At 37.2% G+C, this 21,697-nt stretch overlaps 1 protein-coding gene and 1 non-coding gene across 4 annotated transcripts; both read left to right on the top strand.

Moving 5' to 3' along the window:
• The first annotated feature begins 854 nt into the window (after window positions 1-854).
• On the top strand, window positions 855-20,037 carry STRAP (serine/threonine kinase receptor associated protein). 3 transcript variants are annotated; one of them, XM_061204654.1, is made up of 10 exons: window positions 855-1,291; window positions 2,016-2,151; window positions 8,422-8,503; window positions 9,325-9,397; window positions 12,009-12,105; window positions 12,779-12,916; window positions 16,230-16,366; window positions 18,016-18,165; window positions 18,724-18,786; window positions 19,518-20,037. In XM_061204654.1, exons 1-10 carry the CDS (start codon window positions 1,180-1,182, stop codon window positions 19,577-19,579), a joined length of 1,050 nt encoding a protein of 349 aa, XP_061060637.1. In that variant the 5' UTR covers window positions 855-1,179; the 3' UTR covers window positions 19,580-20,037. The 3 variants fall into 3 exon arrangements, with proteins under 3 accessions (XP_061060637.1, XP_061060636.1, XP_061060638.1); XM_061204653.1 differs by having other exon boundaries at window positions 18,721-18,786; window positions 19,518-20,036; XM_061204655.1 differs by lacking the exon at window positions 12,779-12,916 and having other exon boundaries at window positions 18,721-18,786; window positions 19,518-20,035.
• LOC133101823 (small nucleolar RNA SNORA23) lies at window positions 11,061-11,245 on the top strand. Its single transcript, XR_009702714.1, has one exon. It is a non-coding gene; the product is annotated as a small nucleolar RNA SNORA23 (small nucleolar RNA).
• Window positions 20,038-21,697: the final 1,660 nt, after the last annotated feature.

Below are 21,697 nucleotides of genomic sequence, written 5' to 3'. Positions count from 1 at the left end.
TCAACAGTTCTGGATGCCACACAACGCAGCGATATCCAAAGTGGGCAGCCTGCAGGAAGATAATACCAGTGTTTATATTTAGTTTTTAGATTCTTCTAGTATTTCTATTTTTGTCTATGCACTAACATGTACGTAATTTACAAATTATTATCCATAGACTTGGAGTGCGGACTCAAGTTTTATCGATGTGGGTATTTCATCCAAAACTTTGAGGACCACTGCTCTAGAGTCCTCCGAAGTCCTCAAAACAAAAAGTAATTTGAATTTAACTGTCTTGAAAGTTACATAACACTTCTAAAACACTAGCAATGGAGGAATGTTACACAGCATTAGGGGTGGCTGGGGAAAGTACTTTTCTTAAGGGTCTTGTAGACAATCCCGGAGGAGCTGCCTATATAATTGTCAATAAAGATTGAAAAAAAAGTTCTTAGTGTTTGCAGGTTTGGGCCGCCGCTGGGAACAACTCTGGTTGTTCAGCTTAAATGTTCTGATACTCAGCACAGTCCAACTGGTTGGACTGCTCGGTGCGTAATCCACATGGGCCGCCAGGTTCAGGGTCTGAGCGGAGAACGACCCGCTTTCGCCCCCCGCGAACTCCGCCCGAGAACAGCAAGGCCGCGACTCACCGCTCAAAGTTGGTCGCCGAGACTTTGATCCAGAGCCTAAAGCTCCGCCAGGCGCCGTGCGTAACGGGGGGGGGGGGGGGGGGGGGGGGGGGGGAAGCAGGGGCAGAGTCACGTGCTCAACGAACGCTGATCTCGCGCCTGCGCGCTGCCTTCCTTCTGGCTCCACTAAGCCTCTTCTCCCTGGCGAACCCGCCTTCCCGCCGGATCGTCACTTCCGGCGGACGCTCAGCGTCGTTGGTGTCGTCACTTCCTGCCGGTACCGGTGTGGACGGTGTGGGTCGTGGCCGCCGGTTCTGCGGTTCTCCCCATCCTCTACTCTCCTCCCTCCCTCCCTTTCCCTCCCTCGACGGCGGGCGGTCGTCCGTCGCAGACTCCCTGACCCGTCCCTAACCCCTTTCTGACCTCGGGGCCACCGGATTGGCCTTTTCCCGTTTCCCGGCCCAACCCCACAGTCAGGGCGGGGGCCTTGAGGCGCCGGAGGCGGTGCCACGGAGGAGAGAAAAGACCAGACGACCCTCGGCTCGCCCGCCGGATCGCACGGCTCGCAGCCGCCATGGCAATGAGGCAGACGCCGCTCACCTGCTCGGGCCACACGCGGCCCGTGGTGGATCTGGCCTTCAGTGGCATCACGCCTTATGGCTATTTCCTGATCAGCGCTTGCAAAGGTGAGCAGGGCCGCTGATCGGGCCCCTGACAGCTGGGACTGGGCGGAAAGGGAGTGGGGCCGGCACTCCCCTTCGCCGAGCGGACTGCGGCTCTCGCAGCCTTTGAGGTTAGGGTCCACGGTGGGCTGATGGGGAGAGGAGTAGTGTTAGGGTTTCCTCAGCTGACGCCGAGGGGCTTTGCTAAGTAATGGCCCTGACCAGGGTCTCTCATTTTAGCTTTATTGCTATTCCTGGAGAAGCTGAACTGTGCACTTGCCTAGACGCCCCGGCCAACAGACACCGTAAATAATCTTTCAGGGATTCGGGGAATGCAGAAACTAGGCCAGGCCTTGTTTTACACCTTAGTTTACAAAGACTCGCTACTCCTGTTATCTCATAGGATATTGTTTTGTTGTATGGAATTTTTCATTTCCATTTTTCATTTTTCAAATGGAAGCTGAGACTTACTGTTAAGAAGTTTGTCCAAAATAAGACGCAAATCTAGATTGTTTTGACGCAGATCAGTACTCTCACCGAATTACAAATGCTTCCCAAAGAGAATGTCCAGCTCGGTTCTTCAGTTAATTTATTTCTGGACGTTTCTGGACGTCTCCTGTGAGTGCGAATAGTTAGACAACAAAAGCAGTTTTCCACTTTGTTTTTCAATATGATCATTTTATGTTTGAATCGTAGATTTTAAGTAATCTAAACTTCTAAATCACATGTCTTCTTAAATATCTTTTAGATGGTAAACCTATGCTACGCCAGGGAGATACAGGAGACTGGATTGGAACATTTTTGGGTCATAAGGGTGCTGTTTGGGGTGCAACATTAAATAAGGACGCCACCAAAGCAGCTACAGCAGCTGCAGATTTCACAGCGTAAGTGCCGCCAAAAATGGCCACCTTTGGAGTTGTCTGTGGATTGTGTTCTGAAATGATCAAAACTTCAATAAAAGTTATTCATGGAGTTCTCACTGCCTGACATATAGAACACATGGTGTTTGATCTCACTAAAATTCCACCCTGATCCTGCCTGCTTCTTTCTCTTAAATGGTTCTCAAAATGTTCAGAGACTTAAATGACTAAATTCTGCATGTCTGGGTTGGGACCCAGGAATCTGCATTATTAACAGACACTTCAGATAATGAATGTTGGTGGTCATGCTTCCAAATACTCCACATGTGCTGGCTGAGTGGTATCATTAACTCCTATGACCTCCTAGGGCTAATGACCCCACGTTTTTAGCCCAATTTCACTCTCATTTTTGTTAGACATATTTAAAACTCCCCAACTCAATTATTCTTCATTTTTTAAGTTTTTTAAGGCTGAAATCTAAATCATTCTTGATTTTTCCCTTCCATCTAGATTATCATCTTCTTTTTGATTCTGCCAGCAGAATGTTTCCTGACCACATTGTTTCTTATGCCTCGGCCACTGCTGTATTAGTTCAGGTCCCTACCACTTGTCCTTTCCCATGTGTTCATCCTCGCTGGTGCTGCCAGTTGTATTCCTGAACACAGATACAAGTATCATGTCAGTTCTCTATCTCATGATCTTCTTGTCTTCCCTGTGCTTTGTCAGTGCTCCATGATCTTGGGTGTACATTAGAAGCTTTTAAAATACTCAGATGCATGTGTCTAGAAATTCTGATTTAGTTGGTCTGGGGGTGCAGTCCCGAACATCAGTTCTTTTCCTTCCTTGAAGTTCTAGGTGATTCTGATGTGCAGCCTTTAACCACTGGCCTAAAGGTTAAATTTCACTTGTTGGCTCTTGAAAATTTGGTCTCATGCTAGTTCATCATTATCATCATCTGGCACTGCACGCCGTATGCCCCACAGTCTAGTTATACTAATATTGTTGCCAGAATACACCTTACCTATTCTGATTTTTGGCGTTTGTGTATGTTATTAAAGTGATTTTTGCGGTGACCCACTTTCCCCATCTGAGCATGTGTCATATATAACCTTGGTACCTCTAGTTCCTAATTGTGTTTGTGATTTAGCAGGCACTTAAATGCTTAAACTAAGGAAGGCAATGTCAAGGGCTATTGCACATGTAATACTCTATTAATAGATTTGAGGCTCTGGAGAGTAAAAGTGGTCTTGTTGATTTTTTTTTTTTTTTCTTTAACAGAATTTCACACTAGGGAGCAATTGTAAATGTGTTTGTTGCTCCTTTGTATTAAGCAGATTAAACATACTAAGTTTATTACGAGAAATGAAGGCAGATTGATTGAGTGGTGGATACATGACTATATATTTGTTGAAACTCGTAGACCTCTATATCATGGAGTTAGTTTTACTATATGTAAGTTTTTAAAAATAAAATTTTTAAAATAAGGAGAGGGAGATATAATCCCATGCTTATGTGGGATTAAATTTGAGATGATGAGAGAGCAGTCAGAAAAGTTATAAATGTCAGTATGAACTTTTTTTCTGTGCCTTCAATGAATAGATGTTATGTTCATGAATAACCATTGTAAGGCTTTGCACGCTGCCCTATTGTGATTGTATGAAATTCTGATAAAATAAGGAACTGCTTGGTTTTATGTCAGTCCTTTAATGTCAACAGCTTCAGGTCAAATGTTGCTGTAGATGTCAGCATGTGTGCTTATAATGTGACAGAGACTCCTTTGATTGTTAATTATGGGAGGTGAAAAATAGGAAGTAAAAGTGATTCTCAGACAAGGAAGACTTGTGGAGTGTTGGAAGGTGAAGGTGCCCATTCCTCCTTTTTGCTCACACTGTTCCCTGTGTTAAACTTCTGGCTCTTACAGTACTTACTGACTTCAGTGTCATTGCTTTTTGAGGCCAGGGGCCATGTTTTATATTTTTTTGTATCCCTGGTTTGTTCAGTACTTTATGTTTGTCAAATAAATAACTTAAGGAAGTTTTCTAAAGTAGAAGGATAAAGAATGGACGAATTATAGATCTTGGTTTTGCTTCTAAGACATTTGTGTCTGCCATGAGTTCAGCTTTTTTTTTTTTTTTTTCCCTTTAACTCCTCCAAAGTTTGTTTTTTGCTCAGTCCAGTAGGAACATTGTCATTGGGAATGAATGTCATTGATTTTATAACAGAGATAGAAAATTGGAATTAAAAGCTCTAGATTTCAGATATTTGGTAAGTGGATTTTAAAAATGTCATTATTGAAACTAGGTCCCAGTTTGGTGGTAAGTTAATAAAGTGGTATTTTGAGTTAAATATAATTAGGTAATAAATGTAGCAAGATCTTAGACACTATAGACATTAGCATTAAAAGAGACAAGCTTTTGAATTGCAGTTCTGGACAAATATATTTGTGTTAGTCTCAGTTCTGTGTTATCTGGCGCTAACAATGTTAATTACATGAGCAAAATGCTTTCTCTCCTCCTGCTTGAGGGACGGTCTTGTTCTGATCTTTAAGAGACCTGCAAAAGCTTGTTAGGAAGGATGCCCATCTCTGTAAAATCCGTGAAGACTCCTGGTTTGTACATTTAGCCAAATTGTAATGCCAGTCCTCTGGAAAAGAATAAAGCGCATTAGATAGAAATTACTGTTCATGTGATAATTACTCTGAAATGGAGAGAGAAAAGGGTGTGGAAAATATGGCAGTTTAAATACTTAAGAGAGTTCTGAAAAGAGTATTCAGGATTTTTGCTGCCAGAGGCACAGCTATCTTTGTTTAGGTCACTAACAGCATTAATAGCCCAAACCATTCATTTGAGGACATGTCTGTGTATGGGTATTCAATGTTGCTTTTGTGCTTTCTTAACGTTTCAGGTCTCAGGGTCTATGTTTACAAGTGGTTATTAAAAGCATGAATGCTGGGGCATATTGTCTGTGTTTGAACCCTGGCTCCATCCTTTAATAGCTCTGTGACCTTGTGAACTTTATTTAATCTCTTTTTTTTCAGTTTCATCATCTATAAAAATGAGTATAGTAATAGTGCCTACCTCTGGTTGTGAATATTAAATAAGTTGATATGTTTCTAATATTTAGAATATTGCCTAAGATCTAATAACTATGTAAGTGTTACATGTGTAAGGTAACACTGGTAGCTACCACCCCTACTAGACCAAAATCATGTGTTATTTTGGAACTTCTGTGCTAAAGCCATGAAACCTTTTGGTTTCATGCAAGGAAGTTTGAGTAGATTTAAATAACAAGAGGGAGTAGTTTTGGGTTTTTTCCCCCTCAGTTAAGGCTCTCAGGTGCCATCATATAGTGGGAAAGACGTAAGCATTTACATTAGCCAGGCCTGAGTTCATGTGCTAGCCATGCTGTGTATTTTCAGTTTGATCATGGGATGCTTCTTAAACTTTGGTTTTCACATCTGTAAAATGAGTGTAAGTCTGATTTTTGTGCAAATCAGAGAGATCTTTCTCCACTTACATGCCTGGAATCTAGCATAGTGTCTGTTACATAGTAGGTACTCGGTTAATGGACGCTGAGTCTTACCCTTCAATTGCTCTGTGTCTGTCTGTGAGGTGTGGGAGTGTGTGCATTCTTTGTTTATATTCTTCTCTTTTAATGACTTGTATGGGGTCTGCTGTTATGGAACTTGACCCAACTAAAGAGCTCCCTAGCTTACCTGATTAATCATAGTTGGTATAAATTATTTTTAGGTGATTGTTTTTGTTCCCTCATTCTTAGGTTTCTCAGAAAATTCATTAATTTCATGTTTATCTAAAGGATAATTTTGTTCCTGTTTCTTGTGGAGAAAATATATTCAGCAGAGCTGGTCCGTGGGTCAGTTTAGAATGTTAACTTGAGGTAATTCGGGCAGTCGAGTCAGCTGATGTGTACACTGTCCCTGAAACACCATCCTCTTTATATCTTTTAATTCATAGAGCTAATGTTAGCACTACATCTCCTGATCGCTCTTCTCGGTCCCTCTACTGTCTTCATCTGGAGAGTGCCAAACGTAAAGAAGATGCCTGTGCTCTGTCCAGAGAGTGCTTAAGTAGATCTAGTACAAGTGACTAGAACATGCTCTGTCAAGAGTGTCGAACTCAGTTTTACTAGTGTTTCTACGTAGGAGGAAAACAACTAGATGCATGGGCCTTCTGGATGATACTACTACAGTCACTCCAGTGCTTTCCTCCTCACCAGTGAATGGACATGGTCTAAGCAGCATATTAAGATTTTAAGGAGTTTGGGGAAGATGATTGAATATACTTGAAATTAGTATTTCTAAGGACATTGCCCAGAGTTCCTTTAAGACATGGCATCATGTGAACAGGAAAGAGATTTCAGGTATAGTTGATGTTTTCTTCACTTTTGACACCTTCTGTTATTGCAGCAGTCTAATCTTTGTGAACTCTTATCACTGATTTCCCTGTGATTAAGAGTAAGCTTATGTAAACAAAAGTAAAAGCAAAGCAAAATTAAACACAGTAATCAGTATAAGCTGAGCTCTGTGGAAAAAACAGAAAGGAATGGTTAATGGTGGCGAGATAAATAGGTTTAGTGAAAAGATACCATTTGTGATGAACCCTGAGGATGAGTAGAACTGTGATAGCTGAGAATATAAAATACATGCTTAATAGAACAATATGAGCAAAGACAGAGGAGCCTGGAAGAAAATACATGGCTTGTTTGAGGAATGGTCTATAATTTGGTGTGACTAGATTAGGAGAAATAATACAAAATGAGGTTGGGAAAGTAGGGTTGGACCAAGAGAGTTGAATTGGAAGCGGGAGAGATTAGAACAGGTTTCCTGTGCAAAGAGAAATTAATATTTGAGAATTTAGTAGCAGTACCACTCATAGTTGACATTGTTTCTCTCAGAACATATTTACGCAGCCACTCATGACTCAAGTATATAATTTGCAAGAAATTTACAATTTCTGTTGCATCATCAGCATTGATTCCTGTTAGATGGTTCATGTTTCTTTACCGTTGCACATGCTATTAATGCTTATCTACAATGGCCTTTCCCTTTTTCTCCCCCTGGCATATTTTTACGTGCTCTTTAAGGCTACAGGTTTTTATGCTTAGATTTTCTGGACTTTCTGGCGTAATTAGTGGTGTGTTTTTTGTTTGTGTTTCTATAGTCATGTGTGTTTGTCATTTAATTATATTTCTTAAATGTATTATTTAATGGATATTTTTCTTCATCTCAGCTAAAGCTAATGCTCTACTAAGGCAGGAACTTTCTTTGGCATTATTTTTTTCCTCCCTTTTGTGCCCTAGTACTGAGTCTAGAGTGACATACTTGATATATTTATTGTGTGTTTAATGAGTAAATGAAGAAAGGATACTCCTTGCTTTTCTCTTGTTTTTCTTTCTCTATTTCATTGTTCACTTCTTTCCTAAAAAATAAATGTCAATTACATTAAAATGGAAATCTTTAGGGAGCATAGCTTGTTCCTCATAACAGTTTCTTTTCCTGCGTGGAAAGTTTTCTTGTTTATTTTTCAGTTTTCTTGTTTATTTTTCAATGACCTCTTCTGACCTAAAATGAATTGTTTTTTTTTTCTTCTTCTTTACTGTTTAAGCTTTTTTATTTGGGGAACCCCTTACAGTATTTTTGTGAACTATTATTTCATCATTATCCCCCAACATATACACACACATATGTATGTGTGTGTAATCACATATATATTTTGGGTTGGGATAGGTTAGGGAAAATAACAGTTGAGAGATTTAAAATCGTCTCAACATTAGCATTATATAATCAAAGGCTGTTACTTTGTGTGGAAGTTAATGGGACTAGGATTTGAGAATTTAAGAGTCACCTTTGAGGAAGAGATGGGGAGAATATTTTCTTCTCTACTGTCTTGATTTAAAATTTCATGTAACCTCTGTCAAGGCTTTTCATTCTCCTGTAAAATTCTTTTAAAGGATTTCTTGTTTTTCGTTTCTTGTTTCTCATGTACACGAGAGTAAAGAATAGAGAAAAAAATGGGAAAGGTGAAACTGAACTGGTTAAAATGTTTACAGTCTTGCTAAAAGGATATTATGGCTACAGGCTAAAATGAAAGTAAGGATGGATTGGTTCATGAAACTTGTTTACTTAAAATTTGATATTTTCCATTGTCAAAATTAGATTGTTATATCATTTTTACCTTATAATGTAGTTATATAACATTTCAAATATCTAACTTATTTGGTAATTAATTGTCAAAATTACCATGTTTATCTTTTAATTTTACTTTTCATTTTTAGCAAAGTGTGGGATGCTGTCTCAGGAGATGAATTGATGACTCTGGCTCATAAACACATTGTCAAGACTGTGGATTTTACGCAGGTATCAGAAAATGGAATTTGTTTTAGGAAGTTAAATTGATGTTATTATAGGATATGACAGTGGTTTTATATTTGATTGGTTTGTGTATTTGGTTTTCTGGGGGAATATTTGGTGTATATTGGCTTATATTTGATTTGACTGTAGATTAAACTGTACACCTTTACAGTTGACTCTTGAATAACACAGGTTTAAACTGTCTAGGTCCACTTAACATGGATTTTTTCACTGATAAATACCGCATACTGCAGTATCACATGGTCCACAGTTGTGGAATCTGCAGATGTGGAGGAACTGCATGTGGGAGGAACCACATGTATAGAGGGCTGACTATAACTTATATGTGGATTTTCGACTGTGTGGAGGGTGGGTTCCCTGATCCCTTCGTTGTTCAACTCAACTGTATTTTGTCTTAGTTGATCCTGTGAGGCTTTTAAGAACCCTGAAACTCTTGTATCAGTACTTCAACAATAGCAACAAACATCTGAAAAGCCCAAATAATGTTTCCCAGCCACTTGCAGAAGGGAGAGGATAAATTTGAGATCATCACAGATGTACTCCTCAGTAGGCAGCTGGATCAGGGCCGACTAAGAGAAGCCATGTGGGGGTGGTATGACATTTGAACTGGGAAGCTTACAGGGCTTTGGCTATTATGAGAAAGATAAATGCTCTACAGTATTTTCTCAGGAGTAATTGGTCTGTATGCATCTCCTTGTGACATCTGTGAGCCTTATTTGGATTCTGTTTGGTGTTGAAGAAGTTTCAAAGAGATGTAGCTCTTAAAATGGTTAATCTAGTAAGATTTTACTTATGTGTGTTTTCAGGACAGTAATTACTTGTTAACCGGGGGACAGGATAAACTGTTACGCATATATGACTTGAACAAACCTGAAGCAGGTAAGTGTAATTTATACGTATTTGTGGTTTTGTTTTCTTTTAATTTAAGTAACTTTTCCTGATTAAAGGAATTCATATTTAGTACTCAAATTAGGAAAATAAAGATAGTCACGAAGAAAAAAATTAAAATATAATGCATCATCCAGTATTATTAATTGCTGATAACGTTGTTAGCTTTTGGTTCATGTTTTTCCAGTTCTTTTTTTAATGCAGATATCTTTTGAAATATTGATTTATTTACTACATTGTGCTTGTATAGCCTTCCTACAATTTAAAAAATTATCATGGTAAATTTTTATCATGATACTAAGTCTAAAAAGGCGCGTAACAGTGTTAACTACCTTTTGGTTAGGAGTGGTTATTATCTGTAGAAGGTGAGAAGGGTAAGAATTCTCAGTGTGTATACATACTTAGATTTTTGAACCACACGGGTACATTAGCTATTCAGAAGAATTTTAAAAATCTGTAATAGTTTTTTCATGTCTTTAAATATTCTATTCATTCTTTCTAATGACTGTATGGCTCTCTATTCTGTGGATAAGTGAACTAGCCAGTCTCCTATTATGGCTTATTTGGTTATTTACAAATTTTAAAGATTATAAGCAGTGTTGTGCTCAACATCCTTATAGTTGCATATACTTCCACAATTGTTTCTGTAGGATACCTACATAGAAGTAGAATTGTTGGGACAAAAAGGAGGTACGCTTGGAAGCCACTGATAGATACTACCAAAGGGCCCTCCAGTGAAGTATAAAAATGTATCTATAGCTAACCTGTTCTAGCAAACACTGATAACTAGCTTTATCTTTGCCAATTTAATAGAAGAAAAATGATTCTGTCTTATTAATGTGCACTTGAAAAGTTATTCATGAGATTAAAATACTCTTGAATACCATTTTAATGTACTACTTCTTTTGTGAACTAAGTACCTGTACATCATTTTATTACTCGTTTTAAAGTTTCTTTATTGTATTCTCATTAGTCATTTGCTTTTAAATTTTGTCAGTAAGGTTTATGGGATGCACATTTTAAAAAATTGGGTGGTAAAATCTATCATTTCCTTTATGAATTCTCTCATTGCACAGAAGTTGTAAGACATACCTTTTCTTCCCTAGTCAGATATTCACCTCTATTTTGTAGTATTTCAGTGCTTTTCTAGTCACATACTATGTATTTTAAAAGCTACCAAAATATGACAAAAAGAACTTTATTTATTATATATTAGTTGGGTTCTTAAATTTTGTATCTTGGGTACTACTGTTTATTCATAACTCAATAAACTGTAGAAGTTTGTAAGAAAGTCAGAGCTACATTGGAAATTAAGCAGTTGTTCTCGAAATATCTTTTCTAAAAGTACTTCTAAGGTGAGGAAACAAACTACCTTTGTGGATTATTGTCCTTTGGCACCTGGTAATTTTTTTCTTCATTCTCTCTAATAACTTTATGCCAAAACATAGCAAACTACTCTGACCTCACTGAATCAGTGTATCTATCTGACTCAGCAAGATAGTTCAGGGCTCAGGTAGACATCTTTCGTCTTCTTTTACCTTTCTCAAAGCTGCCTTTTGAAAGTGGCTCTTCTACTGTCTTGCATTGGAAAGGAGCAATTAACTGAGCTTTTACTGTCTGTCAGAAACCCAATTAGAAACTTTAGATGGTGGCTGCTGTAATGTGTGCATGGTTTTCATCTGTGTCTTGATAGCAGTGTCTGTCTGTGTTTTGCATTCAGCTCTTGCTATCCACTCAAACATCATGCAGCCAAAGAGTAAGTTGGGATCATAGTACTGGTGTAGTGTTGTCTCTTTGGACATATCCACCACTGGCCAGCCTCCAAATTCCCACACAGAGAACTTTGGGAATAGAGATATTGTCGCTTGGGGGAATTTAATGTGAAATACCTCTAGTAACTCTGTATTTTTTTTAAAAGGCAAAAAAAAAAAAAAGAAACTTTGAATGTATATTCTCATTTGATTCTTATACTCAAATCCAAGGTATAGTAACTATTGTTAATCCAGTTTCCAAGTGAAGCAATGTAGTCTTCAAAAGGTTAACTGACTTGCCCAAAGTCAAAGTTGTGTTGAATGGTATTGCCTCCAACTTCTGCTTTTGCCCAGAGGTAACAAGTGGTTTTGTTTTGTTTTTTAAGTGTTTGGAAAGTCTCGAACAGAGACAGGTTCCCACCTTTTTGATGCTTTGCTCTGCCAACAGTGGCTTGGAAGAGGGTCCTAGCATTAGTGATAGCAGTTGAATTAGCTCAGGCTGTCTTGTTCCTGGGTCCATATTATTAAATTATACCACCTTAGTTATTCTTTTATTTCACTGAAGTACAACAATGCTTTCAAAAGCAGAAAAGTAGGCTGGAGGGAGTGGTGTATTCAGTCCCATCTGCATATATAGTTCTTGGGTTCCTTGTCATGCAGATAAATTTTTGTTTCAGTATAGAAAAACTAAATGTATCCTAGGTAAACATCAAGTTTAAATTGTGGTGGGCTTTGAAAAGTTGCAGTCTAATTTAAAACATAGTTTTTCTTTTCTTTTTACATAGTTCAAATATTGCTTAGTTTTAAAAATCAAATATTAACAAATGTATTTTAAATTGTTTTATCTTAAGAACCTAAGGAAATCAGTGGTCATACCTCTGGTATTAAAAAGGCTCTGTGGTGCAGTGAGGATAAACAGATCCTTTCAGCTGATGATAAAACTGTTCGGTAAGTAATTTTTCTTTAATAATTTAAAGTTTGAAAAATATTTGACCTTAGAGCTTATATTTGAAAGTTTTTTGTAACTACTATGTAGGAAGCATTGTGTCTGAACATTACAACTTTGGCTGTGCAGGGGTCAGATTTTTCTGAAGCTATCCATTTACTGTTATAAACATAGAGCGGAATTCACAAGACAGTTAAGACTACTGACACCTTTATAAGCAGATGCTCTTAACCCGGGTCAGTGGGCAGGCTGGCCATAGGGTGTCCAGTAAACCCCTGAAATTCTATACACAGTTTTGTGAGCTGACACCTAATGTATTTTTCTGTGGAAAGATAACTATCAGACTCACAAAAATCGAGTGTAAGAACCATTATTTAGAGCAACGCTGAAATTGATTAGATTAGGAGTGTCTTAATAGCACAGTTTTGCTGAATCACTTGGGAAGTATATTTAAAGTATTAGTTTTGATTTCACCAATAAGCTACCAAATAATTTGATGTTTTATGGGAACCCAAAATTTCTCAGTATCATCTGTAATTTATGAGTTGGAGTAGAGGTTGTTTTACAATTGTGGTTATTTCATTGGTTAATCTGCAGGTGTAATTTAAGCTATAAGCATTTTTCTTAAATGAGTAAATACCTCCTTATTGTCCTCTTTTTTTTTTTTTTCTTCAGCCTTTGGGATCATGCTACTATGACAGAAGTGAAATCTCTAAATTTTAATATGTCTGTTAGCAGTATGGAATATATTCCTGAGGGAGAGATATTGGTAATAACTTATGGACGATCTATTGCTTTTCATAGTGCAGTAAGGTATGTCTAAGAAATACCTTCATTTCTTTTCTGGTAATACAGGGGCAGTTTAAGGTACTTAAAAATTGGAAGGCATATGCTAAGGTATTTACCTCTTTTAAAGGCAAATTTTGGCCTATATTATGTAATATGGAGGGAAGTGTTTCCATACCCAGTAATAATGAGTTTTTTAAGAATTTGGTATGCTTTAATCAGAGGAATTAATCAAATTAATTTCCAGATATTTAGGACATTTATTGGTAAAATTCACCAATTTTTAATCAGTATTTTTCTTAAAAGGATCACTAGACTGGTGCTGTAGTTTATATTGTTCATTACTCTATAAAACCTCTGTGATCTTGATTCTGCTATTTATTTCACTTTAAAATTTCAGAGAAATTAGTGATTTTTTTTTTTCTGCTTCCAAGTATGGTATAGACCTAATGATTTTTTAAAAAACAGACTTAATTTTTGTGGCTATAAATGTATTAAATGTTGATGTTGAAAATTTGGAAAATATAATTTTTAAAAACCTACAATCCTACAGCCAGAAGGTTCGTGGTAGCTGTATTTTTTGCTAGTCTTTTTTCTTCGGGTGTGTGTGTGTGTGTATGAGTGTGGGTTTTTTTCTTTAGTTACTAGTACCCTAATGAGTATAATTTTTATTTTTTTATTCTAAAATACTCTTAGCCATTAAACTTCTTTGCAAACAGTTTTACTAGGTGTTTTGCATCATAGGTTATACTAAATCATGTATCAGTTCCCCTGTTTTAACACTGCAGTGAGATTTGTGGTACATCTCTTGAATGTTTCTTTACAAGAGAATCCTGTAAGTAGAATTATCAGTTCAAAGGTTAGGTATGTCATGGCTGGAGCAGTCTGCAGCCTGCGTGCTGCTTTGTCACCTGCCCCACCCTGCCTGCCACGGCCCTGGGTGGGTGCCTTCCACACGCTGTGCAGTCTGCTCTCCAGTGGGTAGATTCACAGAGAAACATGACAACAGAAAATGGTGTTGGAACAGTGGGAATCAGCAGTCTTTCACAGGAAGCTTTGGGAGATGTTGTTTAGTGTAGTCTGCCTGAAGTTGGAACAAAGTTGAACAAACAAGATGAGTTTGGTGCTTTGTAAAGTGTGAAAACTGCTAGTGAACTCTGTTCTCCTCTATCAGGATAAGTAAGTGAAATTAATGAAGCCCTTGCAGAAAAGCCAGGACTTGTCAATAAATCTTGTTGTGAAGATCAAGACGATACTGAGTAAACCCTTCAGAATTAGATGAACTAATGGGTGAAGAAGCATGTGAGAAATACATAAAATGTACTGAGGAGTGAAAGTGGAACCCCTAAATAAACTAGTTTGAAACAAACAAAACAAAGGGTGGCAATGTGTTTAAAGTTCTTAGTAAACATGCCACTTACTTGATTTCCATAAGGAATATACCACATTATACTCTGACCAGCAGTCCTAACCTTTTCTCTAAAGGGCCACTTGCAGAGCTAAGCTTCACCGAATGGCAGAAGGAAAGAGAAGGCAGTCATAATGGAGATGAGCAATTAAGAATGTAAAAGAGTTCATACACACACAGTGAATTGATAATAGTAATGTTATTGATAATAATAATGTTATTGCTCAGAACCATTAAATTGTACAACTATGTTCATTGCTTCTGGATTTGGGCAGCGTGCAGCCCTGCTGTAGAATGTTGCCTGAAATGGTGGTGGTGGAGGTTTGCTGGCCTGTTAAATATTCTAACATTTAAGTCAGAAAGTTGCTATTTAGTGATCCTGCGTAAGTCAGCCTTAATTTTCATGCTTTGTATTGTGTGATGATGGGAGTAGGATGGCAACATTTCGGAGCTGAAATACTCTAATGTTGTGTGTTGGAAGCCTTTCAGGATTTTTAGGGTTAGACTGGAAAAGAGCCGATGTCCAAACTCAATGATGTTCAGGTGAAGCTACTGTTATGCATTGATTTTTGTTATGTAGCTGTAGTCTCAGATTTAGTTATTGTTTTATAGCCTGATAGTTAAAAACTGATCCATTTTTAGCAGTTTTATATTTCACAGTATTAAAGGTTTTTCCTGTTGCAGAAACTTATAAATTCTCAGCAGTTGAAAATAATATACAAATAATCCTTTATATTAATTACTTACTGTAAAAACTTTTTCTGTTTACAAAGATAATGCATGCTTGTCCTAGAAAAATTAGACAATGCAGAATTAAATTTTTTTCAAAGCAAAAATCCCAGTATATTAGCCCTACTGTTTTAATTAGCCAGCCCAGTCATTTTCAGGAAGGCATTCACTGCACAAAATGTGGATATCCCTCTGTGGAAGTATCTTTGTATTTTGCGGATGAACTCCACTTGGGCATAGTATCCTTCTGAATTTTTTTTTTTTTTTGCTAGTATTATTTAGAGGGGTTTTTTTTGGTGTTTTACTCTTTTTTTTTAAATTGAAGTGTAGTTGATTTACAAGGTTGCGTTAAGTTCTGCTGTACAGCAAAGTGATTCAGTTATACATATACATACATTCTTTCTTTATATTCTTTTCCATGATGGTTTATCACAGAATATTGACTATAGTCCCCTGTGCTCTACAGTAGAACCTTGTTGCTATCCATTCTCTATATAATAATTTGCATCTGCTAATCCCAGATTCCCACTCCATCCCTCCCTCCCTGCCCTGCAACCACCAGTCTGTGCTCTGTGTCTGTGAGTCTGTTTCTGTTTCGTAATTTCATTTGTGTCATATTTTAGATTCCATATGTAAGCGATATCATATGGTATTTGTCTTTCTCTTTCTGACTTACTTAGTATGATAATCTCTAGGTCCATCCATGTAGCTGCAAATAGCATCATTTCATTCTTTTGTATGGCTGAGTAGTATTCCACTGTATATATGTACCACATCTTCTTTATCCATTCATCTGTTGATGGGCATTTACGTTGTTTCCATGTCTTGGCTATTGTGAATAGTGCTACTATGAACATAGGGGTGCATGTAGCTTTTTGAATTATAGTTTTGTCTGGATATATGCCAGGAGTGGGATTGCTGGATCATATGGCAACTGTATTTTTAGTTTTTTAAGGAACCTCCACACTGTTTTCCATAGTGACTGCACCAAGTTACATTCCCACCAACAGTGCAGGAGGGTTCCCTTTTTTGCACACCTAGAGGGTTTGTTTGTTTTTTTTTAACATCACTGTGTTTGACCAAATGAATATTGGATTATTCCTTGAGTTTCAGAGTTTAGGAACAGTTTAAATGTATAATTGTTTCCTTGTATTATTTATTAAATATTAAAAATTTATAAATATTATCTAAATTTTTTTCTAGTTTGGACCCAATTAAGTCTTTTGAAGCTCCTGCAACCATCAATTCTGCATCTCTTCATCCTGAGAAAGAATTTCTTGTTGCAGGGGGTGAAGATTTTAAACTTTATAAGTATGATTATAATAGTGGAGAAGAATTAGGTGAGTTGTCCACTTTTTCTTAAAATGATGTAGGTACCTTGATCAAATGTTAGGTTTCAGTGATTAACACCTCAGCCAAGTTTTTAGCTGCTACTTTGTTTTTAGCTGTCTTGCTTTACCATCCAATGAACTTCAGCTTGTTAGAATTATACACAAAGAATAAAAGACAATTTTATGTTTTGTTTCTATGGGAAAACTGATGGATTTGGGTTGGGTAAATTGAACCTTGGTGAATAGACTAAATAGAATCTATTTTAATTGTTTATGGTTCATCCTTTATTGCTTGAATGTAAGTTACTTTTTAAAAAAATTTTATTTATTTTTGGCTGCATTGGGTCTTCGTTGCTGTGCGTGGGCTTTCTCTAGTTGCGGTGAGCTGGGGCTACTCTTCATTGTGGTGAGCGGGCTTCTCATTGCGGTGGCTTTTCTTGTTGCGGAGCCCGGGCTCAGTAGTTGCGGCGTGTGGGCTCTAGGGCACGTGGGCTTCAGTAGTTGTGGCACTTGAGCTCAGTAGTTGTGGCTCATGGCTCTTGAGTGCAGGCTCAGTAGTTGTGGTGCACAGACTTAGTTGCTCTGTGGCATGTGGGATCTTCCCGGACCAGGGATTGAACCCGTGTCCCCTGCATTGCTAGGCGGATTCTTAACCACTGCGCCACCAGGGAAGTCCCTATAAGTGACTTTGCCATTGTTTTTATTTAATGTCACTTTTCAGAGTTTTAGAATGTTTTGGCCACATGTTTTATTCTCTGAAAAAGAGAAATAAATTATTTGCCTGGTATCTGAGGTCACAATTAGTGAATACTGAACCTTGGACCCAGACATTCTTGTTCCAAAATCTCATATTCTTTCTATTCTCATGATAATTTTTTACACTCATGATAACATGATCATGATATTCTCTGGGGGAAGCTAATGCGTCAGTGTCCTTGAGTTGAGTAGACATGGAGGCAGAACAGGATCACTGGTCTAGTAAACAGCTTTGAAAACTGATAAGGTGATAAGGCATTAGAAAGTAAGCGAGAAAAGTTCATAACTAAGGATATGCCTTAAACAGAACAACACCACTACTAATCTGTACATTTTCTCTTTAAACTCCATATAGGATCAGCACTGATCCTATATCTTCATGTTCTGTGTGACAGACGACTAGTGGACTCTAGGTAGACGGCTGGGAAATTAAGAGGCAGAGTGTGTAAAAGAGCTCCATCTGGTGGCTCTCTATAGTCATAATAAGAGTTGGTTCCCTAGTAAACAGACAGGGAGTTTGGGATTTGGAAATGGGGATTGAATTCACAGACTTTAGATCTGCTTTCTGTAGATTTTAGAGGGGTTTTCATTTACTCCCTTTCTTTATTTTTATTGGGACATGACGCCTCAGTTTTTTGTATTTTTTTTTTTTTTAGAGACAGTGTGAAACCATAGTGTGTGCTAGGATTGCAAAGGACTAATCTTACAGAGATATTGTAGACATGATGAACCAGTTTGTGATGAGAATCACTTTATTTTTAATTAGGTATAGTTCTTTGACTTTGCCGTCATGAATTTCACATCTTCCCAATAATGTAGACAATTATTTTCTCTAGTGTATCAATACTTAAAAGTCATGTTTAAGTATTAAATTATCTAAAAGCCCTTCTCTTCTTTTTCAGAATCCTACAAAGGACACTTTGGTCCCATTCATTGTGTGAGGTTTAGTCCTGATGGAGAACTCTATGCTAGTGGTTCTGAAGATGGAACATTGAGACTATGGCAGACTGTGGTAGGAAAAACATACGGCCTTTGGAAATGTGTGCTTCCTGGTAAGAATTTTTATTCATGATTTTGTATCATTTTTCATTGTTAATTTTGTTTCAGTATTTCTGTCTTTATAGATTTTGAAGTATATAATATGGTAACAGCAAAGAGAAGCCCGTGACTAATAAATCATCCATTGTATTCTTTGGTTTAAATTTTTTTGTTGTACAATATATTCTGTTCCTAAATTTTTACCCTAGATCATTTGGTGAATGGAATACACCTAATTCAAAATTTGCTAGACGACAGTATAAAGAACTTATAAGTAAATGTATTTAATCTCTGAATAATACTACTTAGTGATTCTTACTAGTAAAGTAGACATGTTTTTTAATAAAAATACTTAGTTATTGATCCCAGAGTAGTTGTAGTATGGATCTAAAAGTATGAGTCTAAAAGACATACTTTTTTAGAATCACAATTATTCAGAAAGCTGTTCCTCTCATGCTTTGTAGCTCATCGCTTGGCATAGTCTTGGCGTACTCTTCTTGCTTGTTAAATGCTAGAAATTGCTAGTGATATTATAATTCACATAATCATCATTGCTTTTATTTTCATAGAAGAAGATAGTGGTGAGCTGGCAAAGCCGAAGATCAGTTTTCCAGAGACAGCGGAAGAGGAGCTAGGTAAATACTAACAATTAACTTCTGTAGAGTCCTGGTGGATTGAAAATTGAAGTGTTAATGTTAGCTTACTCATTGACAAAGGGAATTTATTCAGTATGAACATATACTTAAAGAATAGAAAGTTTAAATATGTGTATATTTATATATACATGTTTACAAGACAAATATTTAAATACCTACTGCATGGTAGTAGCCACGGAGATGTATTACGTATTATGGACGTGACTGATGAGGCTACTCTTACAGGACTTAGTGTCTAACTTGGGAGGCAGATGCCAAAATAAATAAATAGTTACAATTGTAGTTTTAACGCTTGTTAAGCACTTACTACATACCAAGCGCCCTTCCCCAAATCTAGAATTACAAATTGTAATGCGCTCTGATCATATAATAATGTTTGAAGTTGGAATAAATAAAGGAGGGAGCCAGATCTTTCAAAGATCTGACTTTAATTCAGTGTTTATTAGGTAGTTGAAGTCACTGAAAATTTAGCCTGGAAGAGGGGCCCCTTGGAGATTAAGTTATGGTGTGGAAGAGTTTGATGGGAAGTGTGTGAACTCTTTCTTCATTGCTTATTCAGTGGCCTGAGCTCATCATTAGTGGCATGTGTGCTGTTCTCTTTTGCTTCCCCTCATCAGCATGCTTTAAAAACGTTTTCATTCACAGAAATGTAGAATTGCTTCTTTCCTTTCTTAAATTGACTATTGTGACTTTTTGTTTTTGAATTGTAGAAGAAATTGCTTCAGAGAATTCAGATTCCATCTATAGTTCAACTCCTGAAGTTAAGGCCTGAGCATCAGGCAGATGTACACAGCTTATGGACTAAAACAAACAGAGAAAAGCATCAGCCTCCAGAGTTACTCTCTGCTTCAGGCAAACATGAGCAGTAAATAATGAGGAATGTGAATTAGCTCCAGTGCTGGAACTAACCAACTTGGTGATACCTATAAGTGAAAACACAAGAGTATCAGCTGAAGGCAGATGGAGTTATACTCTTGTAGTACGATGGTCTGTTGTCTTTTTAATGAATATGTGCAAACCAACATCCAATTTCTCTTATTACAGGTAGATTTCTTGTAGCTGTTTATGTTATTATGAAGAGGGAAAATATATTGGCTTATTTTTCTGACTTTTCCCTTAAAGCAGAAAGCCATTTTTTTTTGCTTTAGTTATAAAGAAGAGGGGGAATACATGATAAAGTAACTGGTTTGATTTCTCTTTCATTGTACACTGCTTCTGAACATCTAATTGTTTTTAGTTGTCTAAATAAAATGCCTCTAAAACAAAACTGCGTTTGTTTCTTGGGAAAAATTGATAGGTTTGAGTTTTATAAATGGAAATTGCCAGAAAGTTTTTCTACATCATAACTATATCGAAAGACAACCCGGTTAAAGAATCTGTAGTGAACATAAATTGTTTCCTGATTTTGAAATTCAATTACTTGTACTGGAGTTCTGAAATTTTTATGTGCTTTGGTAGGGTTGTATATACCTTTCTTCCTCCTAGATTGGATAGGGATACTTGACCTGCCTTTTAAAAAAAACTTTCAGAATAATGGCTTATTTAAATGATACTTACTGGTTAAAAGAAAAAAAAAAAAAGTAATTCAGAAATAGCAGAAAGATAGCAGAAAAATCACTCAAAATCCCACTACCCCAAAAAAATCTATTAAAATTGAGTGAACATTAACACACATGAGTGTACCTCTGAATGTGTATATGCAGATAGATAGGAAAGATTTTATAAAAATGGGGTAATTGTAGACCTGCAATGTTTGTTTTACTTTATCCTTTTAAGTTTAGGTGGTATTCAAAAAGCCTTTTTTTTTTACCAACCTTTTAATAAAATGAATCAACTGAGTTTAGATTTGTGATACATTTATTTTTTAATATGGAAGGAATATATTGAACTAGTAGTTTGGAAATACTTTAGAGAAATGAATAACATCTCTGCCAAATTGCTTTTTCTCTATCTTGTGAATGACCCTTGATAACTTTCCTTCAAAGGAATAACCAACCCAAAAATAAGTTTTTGAGGATTTCTGATAAACTGGCAGAAAGCACAGTGGGCTGTGACTGCCTTAGAGGGCCAAGAGAGGTGTGTCGTGGGGAGAGGCAGCTGATAATTCACACAGGGTCTCACAGCGTGAGGGTGTTTTCTTGTCAACTTGCTACGTGCCTGGTTCTCTGCTTTGCAGCAGCAGTATTGTCAGTGTACCACAGACTCTAATCCTCGTCTGACTTACCTTAAATACAGTTGAGATTTATATGCACCAGATTGGCATTTTGAAAGTGCTTGGTATTTATGAAGTTTATGACCAAAGGAAGTTTCTTCTATTCAGGTTTCATAAAAGTCAAAAGAAAATACAGATGCATACGTAACACCATCACTGGGTGGCATATAGCTTGAAATCTGTAAAAGTTGTTTTAAGTTTATGAGTTGAAGAATTTCAGGCCATGGAGCTCTGTCATACCATAGCTTATACTTGTGTGATTAGCGAGTTCATGTTGGTCAGATCTCTGGTTGACCGTACTGTATTAATTGTCAAGTTCTTAGGTTTTTAGATTCTGGTTACCCAGTCAAGTCATTTTAGGTTTTGGCTTTTGCCGGATTAATAAGAGTTGCTTATGATCGTTAGCTAAAATCAAGGTGTTGGCAGAGCTGCATTCCTTCTGGAAACTCTAGGAGAAAATCTGTTTCCTTTTTCCAGCTTCCAGAGGCCACTGGCATTCCTTGGCTCGTGGTCCCTTTCTCCGTCTTCAAAGCTGGCAACGTAGCATCTTCAAATCTCTGAGTCTCCTGCTACCCTCTTTCACTTATTAAAAGGACATTTGTGATTACACTGGACCCACCTGGATAAACTCCTCAGTTCAAGATCCTTAATACCATCTGTAAAGTCCCTTTTGCCATG

The sequence above is a fragment of the Eubalaena glacialis genome, chromosome 11 (assembly GCF_028564815.1).
Source record: "Eubalaena glacialis isolate mEubGla1 chromosome 11, mEubGla1.1.hap2.+ XY, whole genome shotgun sequence".
Taxonomy (NCBI): domain Eukaryota; kingdom Metazoa; phylum Chordata; class Mammalia; order Artiodactyla; family Balaenidae; genus Eubalaena; species Eubalaena glacialis.
The sequence above is the reverse complement of the archived record's forward strand: the minus strand, read 5'-3'. Positions and strand labels throughout refer to the sequence as shown.

What these genes read in the sequence shown, in the direction of transcription:
- STRAP (XM_061204653.1), top strand. Translation starts at nt 1,180, where the DNA reads ATGGCAATGAGGCAGACGCCGCTCACCTGCTCGGGCCACACGCGGCCC. An exon ending in CCTGATCAGCGCTTGCAAAG is followed by an intron (nt 1,292 to 2,015) that starts GTGAGCAGGGCC and finishes AATATCTTTTAG; the next exon opens with ATGGTAAACCTATGCTACGC. An exon ending in TTGGAAATGTGTGCTTCCTG is followed by an intron (nt 18,166 to 18,720) that starts GTAAGAATTTTT and finishes TTATTTTCATAG; the next exon opens with AAGAAGATAGTGGTGAGCTG.